General features: G+C 49.2%; 1 protein-coding gene across 1 annotated transcript; it reads right to left on the bottom strand.

The window, feature by feature from the left end:
* Nucleotides 1-68: 68 nt before the first annotated feature.
* LOC310901228 (transmembrane protein 178B-like) lies at nt 69-11,152 on the bottom strand. Its single transcript, XM_083840513.1, has 4 exons — nt 10,565-11,152; nt 4,210-4,323; nt 2,865-3,002; nt 69-1,719 (listed from the first exon to the last, which is right to left on the bottom strand). Exons 1-4 carry the CDS (start codon nt 10,944-10,946, stop codon nt 1,475-1,477), a joined length of 879 nt encoding a protein of 292 aa, XP_083696639.1. The 5' UTR covers nt 10,947-11,152; the 3' UTR covers nt 69-1,474.
* Nucleotides 11,153-12,585: the final 1,433 nt, after the last annotated feature.

Raw genomic sequence — 12,585 nt, 5'->3', positions numbered from 1 at the left:
TACGTGAGCTTTCTGATGAGTCAGTCTGGTAATTAGTAGCAAAGAATTCACAATTACATCCACTGAGCAAGTCTTTCAGTACTTTTAATGCCAGTTGAGAATTAAAACTTCCATTTAAAAATTACACTTTTCATAAATACACTGACTTTAGCATTAAGTATCTTACATGCCACTGTATTGTATTTGAAATACAATGTAAACATCTCCAAATGCTGGCCATCTCATCTTTATCTGTGCAGTTTTTGGACACTTGATAGAGGGGCAGGGATGTAAAGGAAGAAAGAATAGGTGAATGAAAGAAAAACGCACCCCAAAGTACTTTGGCTGATGTTCCTGAGTTAGCCCTAGTACTTGCACTGGTTCCAAGGTCCATTTTAGAGGGAGCTTGTTCCAGTGGAGCATGCATGTTCTTGCTGTGCTGTGCTCAGGGGGCATTTGACATTATAAAGGGGTGGGTGGGTGGTGAAGTGAGCAGAAGCCACGTGTTCCTGAGGAAAATACACTGCAGTTCCTTTGGACGTGAATATTGGAGGGGGCTGTACATTCTGCTATTTCAGCAGTACTGCTATTCGAGCTCGGGGAAAATTACTCATCTCCTTTCACAGAACAGGAGTTGCACCCACAAGTTATTTGGGTGGTGTGAAAGTTGATCCCAGCAGCTCAAACTACGACTTACTTTCAGAAATGTACCCTGGCCTCTAGCGGAATAGTTACAAGCTGCATGTTGCATACATCTCCCAATTAAGCAAGGGGATGTTAGACAAATGAGTAACCTTACCTGTGTAAGAAGCTGAGGAAAACCTTCCCCTCCTCGCCTAAAGCCAGTAAGAAATTTTCAGAGGCTTGCTGTTCATTTACAGCAGGCTCCTTTTGGAAACAGCTTTAGTGGTGATTAAATAGCTGATACTACAGCATAAAATAGCACAGATTTCTGCTTTGGATGAATTAATACTAATGATGGGCTAATTCTTTGGCCTAAACCTCGGCTTAGATCAAGGTTCTTTTGGGAAATGATGGCCTGAGCCAACACTAGACAAGTTTGTTGCAAAAGTGTTCAAGCCAACCTCACATAGCTCCTTCCCTAATTTGGGTCTGAATTACACAGACCTGCAGCAATAGAGTTGGTGCGTAAACATCCCTTACAACTGGACAATAACAGGACCATGGAGGTACAGTTCAAAAAACAGCACAAAAGAAGACACAGCCTTGGACTTAATCCCTTGTAAACAGAAGAAAAACAAAACAAAAGAACTGTCCCCCTTTAAACCATCAATGAGCAAATCAGCAATAATTCAAACCTGGAGTTACTTGCAATGTCTGTGTCCACGACGCGTCTGTAGCAGCGTCCCACAGGCTGGTACTTCCCACCGCTATGGCGCTGCTCCCCACGCGCTGATGTGCCACCTCTTCCGGTGTTAACCCACAGCTCTGCCCAGGCTGCGCATCCGAGAGTCTCTCCTCACGCCCTCCGAGGTCACACGGCCCCGTTTTCTTGTCTGGGTTTTTGTACAGATGCCCGCGAAGTGTTGAGTGACGGGGCCAGTGTGCAGAGGAACCCAGCCAGCAGGGTGAGGCCCAGGCCTCCCCAGGCACAGAACATGGACCAGCCATAGCCATGACTGATGTCCTCTGGCAGCCCATAGACGTAGCGAGGATAGCGAGATAACTCAAAATTGATCCCGGCTACGCATGTGCAGAGTGAGATGATACAACACGTACCTGCGGGAGAAAAGCAAGAGGGTTCTACAGTGCTCTCAGGTTAATTATGCTGTTTGTTGTCTTTTCCCCCTAGGTATTTTCAAAGGTGTAAGTTTTTAAGAAACAGGCATTACACTTTTTCTCCTGCCAGTCACTTCTTAGAAAACAGAGGAAGAAGAATTACAAAATATGTAGCATTATAAGATACCTTACTTCCCAAATAACCAATATTCTCCTAGCTAAAAAAAAAAAAAAAAAAAAAAAAAGCCAAAGAACATTTTTAGCATGAGTCAGTCCAGTGCAAGGCCCTGCAGCAGAGGGATGAGTATGCAGGCAGCAACAGTCATTGTTCGCTGGGAAAACATTGACTATACAATCAAAGTGAAATGCTTCAGGAAAAATTGTGACACATTCCCCTTCCAATTTAACTATCTAATCCTTTTAGGTCATCTATCCTTTTAGGTCAGAGCTCACAACTCAAAGATTAGCTGTAGCTTCAAAAAAACAGATACAATTGAGACAGGGTAGAATTTAGCACAATCACATCTACACTAATTGAGCTAATCAACTCACACCAAGCAGCTGAATGGTAGCACCTCTGCCTTTCCATTAAGAAAAAAACATGCATCTACTTAAAAGGTTCCAGTTTATTGCTTCTATTTTTAAGAGTCAGCCTTGCAGCATCTCTGTAGCTCACCGTTTTGGTGCATTTGTTGCTACTATGCCCCTTGCAAGTAAAGAAACACTGGCCTAGTTTTTGAGGGCAGAAACGTAAGCATCTTTGATCAGCAGAAAGGTGCTGTACATTGATTATTTTCTTTAAGATTCCCTAGCGAAAATGATGAGCTGAGCTGCCTGACAGGAGCAGCAGGCTGCACGCAGTCAGGGCAGGCAAGAGGCCTGTGCTCACAGTCCCTGTGGCTACACACCATGCTCCAGAGCAGGAGGCTTGTGTGCCCGCACAGCCAGGGCTACCCACCCAGGCACCTGCAAGCACAGGTCCTGCCTGGTGCCAGACGCGGCAGCCCTGTGCTGTGCCCATGGCTTGCTGCACTAAGGAATTGCTTTGGGTTTGCTGCGGGGCTGACTTGACTTTAAGAGCACCTCCCCAGCCAGCTGTGCTGACTGGTGGCGGCAGGAACAGAACACACACGAAAGGCTCTCACCTCCCATCAGGAAGAGCAGCCCGGCCACGTACTGCATCAGCTCCTGCTGTTTGCAGCAGCCCAGCACGCCGATGATCCACCCGAACAGGATGATGGAGACTGCCATGCCAATGAAGCCAGCTGTCATCCTCCGCAGATCTGAGGAGAGAAAGCAGAAAAGCCAGAAAGAAGAAATGAAGATGACGTCACACAGACACGATGGCAGGGAGAAGAGTCTGGACAGATTTAAACTTGCTGTTGCTAAAGCTTGTACTTGCACCCATGTGCTCCTCCTCCCGTAGCTTCCTTGCGAAAGTTTCAGTGCAATGTGCAAATCATCTATCGGCACCCAGATGGCCTCCCTTCTGCTGGGCGCTACAACTAGAGAGCACTCTTTCGCTGACCAAGAGCAATACTGGCCAAACGCTCCTCAGCGTTGGCCAGAAGGGGCACATCATGAATTCTGCAATGGTTTGTAAATGTCAGTACCGCAAAGGCTTGTGTGCGTGCGTTTCTTTGCGAGTGCTGAAAACAGAAACCAAAGAAGGAAGGGGACGCTGAAGAGAAGTAAAGGAGTAGCACAGGAAGGCAGGCACCATGAGGTAAAGACAGGAATAGTGGGAAGACAAGCAGACAGAATATCAATACAGTATGAAGGGAACAACTACAGTAACAAACTCCAAAAATAAAATGCTTAGACAACCATGATACGAACAGCATCTCATCATCCACAACACAAGCAGTGGTCTTGCCTCCCCGGGGTTCAGTCTGTAGCTGGATTTCCTCAGCACTGTGGCTCACGTGACTGCGGCTATGAAGCATTATGCGAGGCAATGGGACCAAACAAGTACGGGGAGAAGCAGGAGCAGAAGAGCCCGATTAAATCATTGTCAGCAACAGGCTACAGGTCAGTCAGCTGCGTGGGAAGGAAGGACTGAGGCACGAGGCAGCTTGTGGGCTGGGAGCCAGCGACAGGACAAACGGAGATGTTCCCTAAAAGCGCTGGTTGCCAGGGAGCTGCACCAGGTCGCTAGTGTGCACACAGAAAATGCACCGAGCTCTGCACAGACTAGATGGTGACACAGCACCTTTGCTGCAAGCCAGCTAGAAACTGTCCATCCCCAGATCCAGAATAGAGTTATACCTTGCAGCACGCCTTTCTGTATTCCCATTGCACTTGTATAAGCCCCTCCAAATCTTATCTCCCCTTCCACTTACACTGCCAGCTGCTTTCCCATACTCACTAATAAATAGGTATTTATACTTAGAGACCCGTGAAGGGTCTCTGATTTGAAGCCCTCACTTGGCATTACATTAAAGCATTAAGTAATCCAAACAGTCATGGGCATCACTTTGGGTTACTTACGGAGAGCGTGCCACTCGTCCTGCCGGATGGTGTTGGTGATGTTGATGGGTAAGTTGCGAGGCAGAGAGCTGGAGGTGTAGTGGTACTTCACGGCAGTGCAGCGCTGAATAACTCCTGTAAGGGAACACCAGTGTGAAACACAGCAAAATCCCCGTGCCTTGCACTTGCTGCTGAGTTGGCTGGCCCAGCAGAGCTTACACAAGGGAAGTCTTAGTTCAGTACCAGAGCAAATATCAAAAAAGAACCGTTTACTTCAGGACTTTGGGATTAGGAGTGGAGGGAGCCTTGCTATAAGGAAACACTGGCTAAGGGGGAACCCTGCTAACCCAGGCAGGCTGCAGGAGGAAAAGCCTGAAGGTAAACAGCAATGACAGTCACCAAAAATGGATCCAGAAGACCCCTAGAGGAACTGGTACAACCTCTTTGGGATGGCTGAGGAGACGAGAACATGTCAGAATACCAACAGGACTGGTTTGTTTCTTAAGAGTACAGATTTCAATCGCTTTTTGAAAATTTTGAATGAATGCTAAAAAGTGAATTGAAAGGGAGAAAAGTTTAAATTTATTCCAGTAGTCATTTGCTCTTTGCTTTATTTTTGATGGACAATAGTACCCCTGCAGGCTGGTTTCCACTACAGCTTAAAGTAAAGTGTATCCCTGATGCAAACGTGAACCTACATACATGCTCTTCTTGAAGGGAATTTTTAGTTTAGAAAAAAGAGGAAATAAACGGGGATGGTGGGGAGGGAGAGACCAGTCAGAAAGGTAACAGAGCTAAATAGCACAAAAAGTTCCCCTGAAACAATGGCTACAGGGTCATTACTGGTACATGAATGCTGGGGCAGAAGAACCACTCGGAAACAATCAGCTGGCCAGTGAGCTAATTAAGCTGGTGAACACTAGCAGAGAGCTGCAGACCCAGTGACCAGCTTCGCAAAAGATGAAAGAAAACCCAGGAGAAGAAATGAGCTTTGAGCTGCTCCTGTAGCAATGGCAAGCCTTACTTTGTTCTCTAACAGCACTCCCTGGGCCGGCGCTGACAGGTTCCTGCAAGGAGGAAGTCCCCACTTCACAAGGCCGGGAGGAGTGCACACAAGACCCAGCCAACTCCAGCGACCGCGCCAGGGAGGGGGAGGTGATCTGAAGTTCCTCATGTTAATAAAATAGTGACATTTCTTACTGAAGTGGAACAAACAGACATGCAAAGCACGTGCCCCACAGAGGGAAAAGCCCCAAACTAGATTTCCACAAAAAGCAGCAAAGCGCTGTAAGAGGGCTCCCGTCCTCGGCTGCGCTCCCCGCTGCCTCCCGAGCCACGGGGCAGCTGCCCGACCTGCCGCCATGTGCCTCTCCCTGCCGAGCAGGGCACCCACCTGGCGGGTGTTTTGGGACGGGTCTGTAGGGCTGCCTGAGAACGCCTTTGCTCTGCATTGCTACAGCAGTTTACGTATAGAATAAAGTAAAACCTCTCCACCTTCTTATACAAATCTGGTTGTTCAGACATTTTCAAATAGCTGTTCATTCTGCTTCTGGTTTAAAAACTTTCCTCCTCCTAATCCATTCTTCTCCAGAATTCAAAGTGCTGACTTTATGTAGGCAGCACGTAAGCCTGTATTAAAACAGCACGGTTGCAAAGTGAAGAGCGCAGGAGATGGAGAATTCCAGGGCTTATGGTGCCCACTAAGCTCAGCTCTGACCCCTAATCCACAGGCCTGGTGACAGCCTCTGATTACGCCACCATAAGCCATCCTTCCTCTAAGATCCCCACTCTTCTGAGTGTGGGATGGACCTGCTCTGGTGTGAGCCGCAAGCAAAACAAGGGTGGCCGCTCACTGTAGGTCCCTTTTCCATGTGATAAAAAAAGCCGAAATACGTAGGCAAGAGTCAAGAGGATCAGGTAAGTGGTGAGGGTGATCTCACAGCTGAGTGTGACCCACTTTCTCTCACAGAATTGTTGCATGCACCAAGGCAAGCCTCAGTAGCCAGAATTTGCACCTGCAGTGACAAGTTCATGCATCCAGTCTGATCAGGTCTAAATCTGATTAGCAGAGAAACCACGCACTCAGATATACACAGGTACTTCATGGGGCTGCATTTAGCAGTGTAACACCTTGTTCTCTAAGTGCTCACGAAAAAAAGAAAACCACAAAGTAACTACAAAATCAAATGCATTCCAAAGGTACCCTAATTAGTCCTTTGTCTTAAGTCCTTATACAGCTTAAATCATAGGCTATAAAACAGGGAGCGCATCCCGTCCTCCATTTCAGAAACCTGCCAGCAAAGTCATTTTGCTTTTGTTTGTAACACTCAGAAAAGCAGCATAAAAAAGCCTGCCAAAATTAAAAAGTTTGCCTTCAGGCAAAGGCTTGAATAGAACAGAGTAGTGTGGTGAACAAGGAGGACAAAAATTAAGGGAGTGCTGTTGGTTTTGGCACACAAATAATTTGAGAATGCAGGACAGAAGGGGACATGCGCTTGAGAGATTCAATTATCATAATGTGTATGTACAAGTAAAAGGTTACGCGGGCAGCCTGATCCTAGCAGTTCTTAGGGGCATTAACAGAACATTATGAAAGTTGCACTGCATGTGCAATTTTCTTGATTAAAAAATAAACATGAGAAGCAGCGAAGTGCATCTGGCAGTGTCACATTGACACGTTCATGGCCAACCCACACGACTGTAGCCTCCCACACCAACGCTGTTTCTCACACCTTGTCCTCGCATCCTTTTCCCTCAGGGCTGCAGCTGCAGACAGGTTTCCCTCCTGTGACCTCTCACTGCCCTTGGGGCACCACACCTCTGTGTCCCTGGATGCGTTCTTTTTCCCCAGCTGAGCGCTGAGGCTGGGCAAGACTGGAAGATGTTGGCTATGAAGAATTTCTGGACCCCAGAAACCGAGGCAGAGCACAGGCCCCTTGTCCCTTGGCTACCAGATGCCTGGAAAGGGAGATCCAGGCCCACTGTAGCACATTCAGTTTGTAGTCCTGGGCTCTGCACCCTGATTTTTTCTCAGTTTAGTCTCCAGCTCTCTCTGCCTTTGAAATGCGTGTGCCAGTGCTACGAGGGGGAGATGGAGGGCCCTCTCCTCACCATGGGTGAGGCTAGGGGCAGCTACCGCTGAGCTCCCAGCACCAGCTCTGGCCCTCCCCTCTCTCCTGCCCCAGCACTAAGTGGCCTCTGCAGCCCCCTGGCCTATTCCGGCCATTTTTCCCCACGACTGCAGAGAACCTCACAGCTCTGGGATCACTTTGTCCACACCGCTGCCCAAAGCCCTCTAGATCTGGTAAATCAACTTTCTTTTTAAAAAATATAGCTCTTAACAACCATAGTTACTAATAGATCGTACTTACCAATGGCCACTACCAAACAGCTTGAGTTCACTAAATATCCCGCTCTAACACAAGCTCTGTGGAGCTCACAGTCACTCCTGTAACTCTTCCATTTTCTCATCAGCTGGAAAGCACCGGGAATACAGACACTGGGACAGAGCGGTTTTCTTTTAAGGGCCTCCCTCCTGCCACAAACTCAGCGTTCCCCTGCTTAAGCATCCGCTGGTTCTCACCTTCTCAGCTAGGTCGTGGTACTAACAAGTCATTTCTATCCAGCACGTGCAAGACCCACCAATCCCGTCCCTGAGTCTTTTCAGAACAAGCTTGAAAAGCAATAAAAAGAACAGTTTATGAACAGTGATGAATCTTTTTTTGGTTTTCATTCTTTTCAACTTACTCGTGTACAAATGCATGTTGTTCGAAGGAACCTACCACGTTATCCAAAGCAACCTGTTGGAACTGATCTTTCCTAATTAATCATTTTCTACAGTCACCACCTTGCAAACAATATATTTCTCGTATTAATAGACAAGACCACTAAATAGCGTATAATAAGTCCCTGCAGGACCTCGCCACGAGTTCTCCATGCAAAATGATTTTGTTGCAGTCTCCAGTGTGGAAACCACTTAGCCCAGGCATTATTCGATGAAGCACACTGCTCAAGTTCTCATACTCACAGAGACTCCCCCTACGCACAGAGACCCTCTCAGTTTACCCACCACGTGGTTCAGTTCTTTGGCTGCTATCTTGTACTAATTGCTAATCTCCATTTTCCCCTTTTTGTTTATCCATTTTTTTAACCTTCTTAATGGTATTTTTAAAGTAAAACTGTCTATTTTTCCATAGATCCAAAATAGCAATTTCGCTTTTTAAGGAAACACCCACACATTATTTCCCTCTTACACTTAAACTTTTCCCAACTCTTGGTTTTGCTCTGTGTTTTTTGACTCCTGCCTTTTCCTTTTAAGCGTATAAGGCAAATATATATATTACATATGTAAACATATCCATGTATATGCATCACCAGCTAAAATGCTCAAGTATTGAAGTTTCCACATAACTTAATTTGCATTAATAGCAATAGATAAGGACTAGACCAGAAATCTATGGGATTATCTAAACAGAAAAGGACACTTATGGATTTAAGTAATTTATTCAGCGCTCAAGAGAAACCCAGAAAGAAAATAAACCTTACTCCAGAGGTGCTAGAAAATGAAGAATAGAAACCTTAATCAAAATACCACTGGACTTGCACAAAAATTACTCCTCTGTCACTAAAGCCTATAAAAATCTCTACTCTCGGGACTATCGAGAACAGAAGAAGGTATCACGCATCACCAAAGAGACAGCTGAAAACTTACTGCTAATTGAAGAGAAAGTAGGACACTCAGAGGAGCACAGTAGTGAGCTTCAGCTCACACTAGGAAAAAAAGCCCGTTTGCTTCTCTTTGGAAGGCATCTAGTAGCGTTCTTGAAAGAACAGCACAGCAACAGCCACACCTGACCATCGGCTGGAAAAGGCTGCTTAATCATAGCTGTCAGAAAAAAGATAGACACAGTGAGAACAAGGAAAGGCTGCTAGAAAAGCAGGTCAGGGGAGGGGATAAGATGAGAGTCATATCTATTTAAAGACCTGACTCTACAAGAACTATTATTAATAATTTTCCCTCTATAAGATGATACCTAAATCTGTACAGCAGCAACGCAGGCAGAGAATACAAGGGGAGCAAGGTTTGCAGGGAAAGGCAATGTCCTTTATTAGAACAGCTGAAGGAAAAAAGAAAGTAGAAGGAAAACCTTTGGTGTTCAGACTCCCTCCAATTTAACACATCGGGCCCTAAGGAAGATCACTGACCACCCTGTAACGCCCTCATGCATGCAGAACATGGACTCTGGCCTCTGCACCCGACAGCAGTAGTGTTGACAAAATCCCTCAAAAACAGAAGTATTGAGGGCCAAAGTAGTATTCCCATCCCTTCCCCCACCCTTTGCTAATCTCAGTAGAAGCTGAAAGCATTCAGTTTGCTGTGAAGCAGAAAAACAAATAAACATTTTACATCATAGGGACAATTAATAGAATGAAATTAATGAGCTGCCTTTTAGTGAAATGAGATCAATGTGGAAATAAAAATGAAAATGCATAAAATGGATGGTAGGAGATTAAATAGAGGAAGAAGGTAATCGCATAGCACTAGAGTTTCTAAAAGTAAGAGTCACTGCTGTGCATTGGAAAGAACGGACAATGACGAGCTCAGCCTCGCAGTGCCAGTCTATCCATCCTCCGCTGTGCGGGATTGGCGTCACAGTTGGAAGCCTCACTGAAGAACTGCTCCTGCTTTCTTAAGATAGCATTTCCATTTTGTGCCTCAATGGAAGCACTTCTCCCAACTCCTACTCTCCCTGTGCTAGTATGTACCTTCTGGAACATTAAGTTCTGTTATTTATCATTAATCATGCACAGTATTTTTTATCCTAAGCTTGTTTTATATGCCATTTATTTTGACTTGGTGGGTCAGCCCGCTACATTATTTGTGCTACCCAATCCAGGAATTTTATCCATACTCCACAAACTACTGGGCTTTGTACTGCGCCACGATGGCATCAGATCCACAGCTTTCTCTCCTGTCGCACCTGGAGCCCTGGGGGACACAGCCAGACACACGTCAGTCACCGTGAAGGTCTGGCCATCCACTGCAGCAGCGTGAAGCCCCCCACGCTAGAGCAGGAACAACAGGTCCCCATCTCCTTGCTACACACATAACAGAGCTACACACAGCACCGCACGTTTCTCTGCGCCCACCAGCACCCTGCCCGAGTGCCAGGCCACGGAAGGGGCTCTCGCAGGACCGGGTCCCGCCCGGCGCTGCGGCATCGGAGGCAGCCAGGGATGGGGAAACGGGACCCCGGGAGCGGGCCAGGGACACGCAGGGGCGTCGCGTGCCCTGCCGCCGGGCCCTCCGCACCGCGGCAGCCGCGCTCAGCACCACGGACAGCAGCGGGCCCGGGGCCGCCCCCGCTCCCCTCACCTTTCCGTATGAGCTCCTCGCTGTCCGGCTCGTAGCCCGCGCGGTGGCAGCGCCTCCAGAGCCCCGACACGGTGGAGTTGAAGCGGCGGCCGCAGTGCGAGTCCAGCGCGGCGGCGGCGGCGGCGGCCGGGGCGGGGGCCGGGGGCCGCCCGGGCAGCAGGGCCCGCGGGGGCCGGGCGCGGAGCGGCAGGTGCGAGCTGGGCGCCGACATGGAGCCGGGCGGGTCGCTGCGCTTGTGGCCGAAGCCGCGGCAGCGCTCGCGGTGCCGCCGCGCGTCCGTCTCGTACCAGGAGTCGGTGCCGATGGCGACGGCCAGCAGCGCCAGGGCGGCGGCGGCCAGCAGCAGCCCGCAGCCGCTCAGCGCCTGAGCCGCGGCCGCCATCTTACCGCGCCGCGGGCGGCGGGGGCGGGCGCTTCCCTGCGGCCCGCCTGGGGGCCTCCGCCCGCCGCGACGCCCCCGGAAGGGAATCGGGGCCGGCGGACCCCGCTCCGCGCCGCTGGGCTGGGCTCGGCTCCCGGGGCGGCCCCCAGCGCCCCCCGGGCCCGGCCCGACGCCGCTCGCCTCACGGCGCCGCTCGCCTCACGACGCGCGGGGCTGCGCGCGCGGGGTAACGGTCGCGGCCCGGCCGCGCGCTGCTGCCGCCAGGTGAGGAGAGGGGGCGGGGCGGGGCGGGGCGGGGCCGCTCCTCGCCTCAGGCTGGCCGCCACACGGCCCCCAGCCCCCCGGGAGGGGCGGGGGTGTTCCGAGGGCTCTGTTTTCCTCAGCCCTCCGTTAGCACGTAGTGAGACATAAGGGTTCGAGAGCTGAACGGGTCGCTCTGTGTTACACGAGGAGAAGCAGGCGAAATCCAAGCCCTGGGTTAAATGCAGCGCTGCCAAGGGCACCAAGGGAACTTTGGGTCCTGCCCGGTCTGGGGGACTCGCTCCTCCAGCTGCAGCTGTTTGTCCCCAAAGCCAGATTTTAGGGGCATCACCTCTTAAAAGCTGGCCTTCAGCTACAGCAAGTCAAAATTAAAATTTAACGTCCCCTTTTCTGACATCCTTGACCTTGATGTAAATACCTTAAATTGCCTGCCTACAGCAACTGTCCACCTGTAGGAGATTTTGGTCCTGCCCCCACCTCTGGCCCTCCCACACCCTAATTGTCCCCCGCAGCCCAGCTCCCAGGGGCCCTGCTCAGGACAGACACTGCTTTTCTCCCCGGAGAACCATGCCTGGTGGGAACGCACAGCAACCATGCATAAAGCTTGCTTTTGCCACATTTCAGCACGCTTCTCTCTTCAGCAGTGTGTACTGGACAGATGGGATTACCATCCACGCAGCTGCACATTCGTGCCTTGAAGGCAGACAAATTGAAAGCAACTGACAGGGCTGCTGCTGAAAGAATTTTCTTACGCATACCAGCTAGATTACAAGTCTTCCACATCAAGAATGAAAAATAATTTTCAAACAATCGCTGCTCTACATAACACAAGATCCTTCAATTATGACAGCTCCCTTGTGGAAAGATGAGAATATTCATGTCTCCTAAATCTGCCATCCTATTATTTCCCCCTACTCTCCACATCAGTTCCTCAGGCTACAGTTTCAGAAGACTGGCTCTGGCAAGAGCATCACCCTTAAACAGTTCCAGGTGTTGTTCCCCTCTGCCCTGCTGCAATCATGCAAGAGCCACTGAACGAGGCAGCTGACTTACATTACTTTCAAGAAAAAAGGGTTGGGGGAGGGAGGCCCAGAGCACAGCCCCACAGACACAAACAAAGAGAAGGTGAAGCTGGGGACAGAAATAACAAAAGCTACATTGCTGCCCAAGCCCCTGTACCATCAAATCATGCCCTTGATCACCTACCTGTCTACATTCTTCCTGCTCTAGGGTTATCTTCTTCCTTCTTCCTAAAGAAGTCTTCTGTAAGAACCAAGAGTCATTTACTACTATTCAGCATTTATAGCCTGAAAATCTTTAAGCTGAAGAGTGTGTTAAGACCTGCTTTGAACCCGTGTTTTTGAAGGGTAAAGAAAAT

Source organism: Anser anser (assembly GCF_964211835.1).
Source record: "Anser anser genome assembly, chromosome: 5".
In the NCBI taxonomy this organism is placed as follows: domain Eukaryota; kingdom Metazoa; phylum Chordata; class Aves; order Anseriformes; family Anatidae; genus Anser; species Anser anser.
Note: the sequence above shows the minus strand (reverse complement) of the source record. Positions and strands in the feature narration are given on the sequence as shown.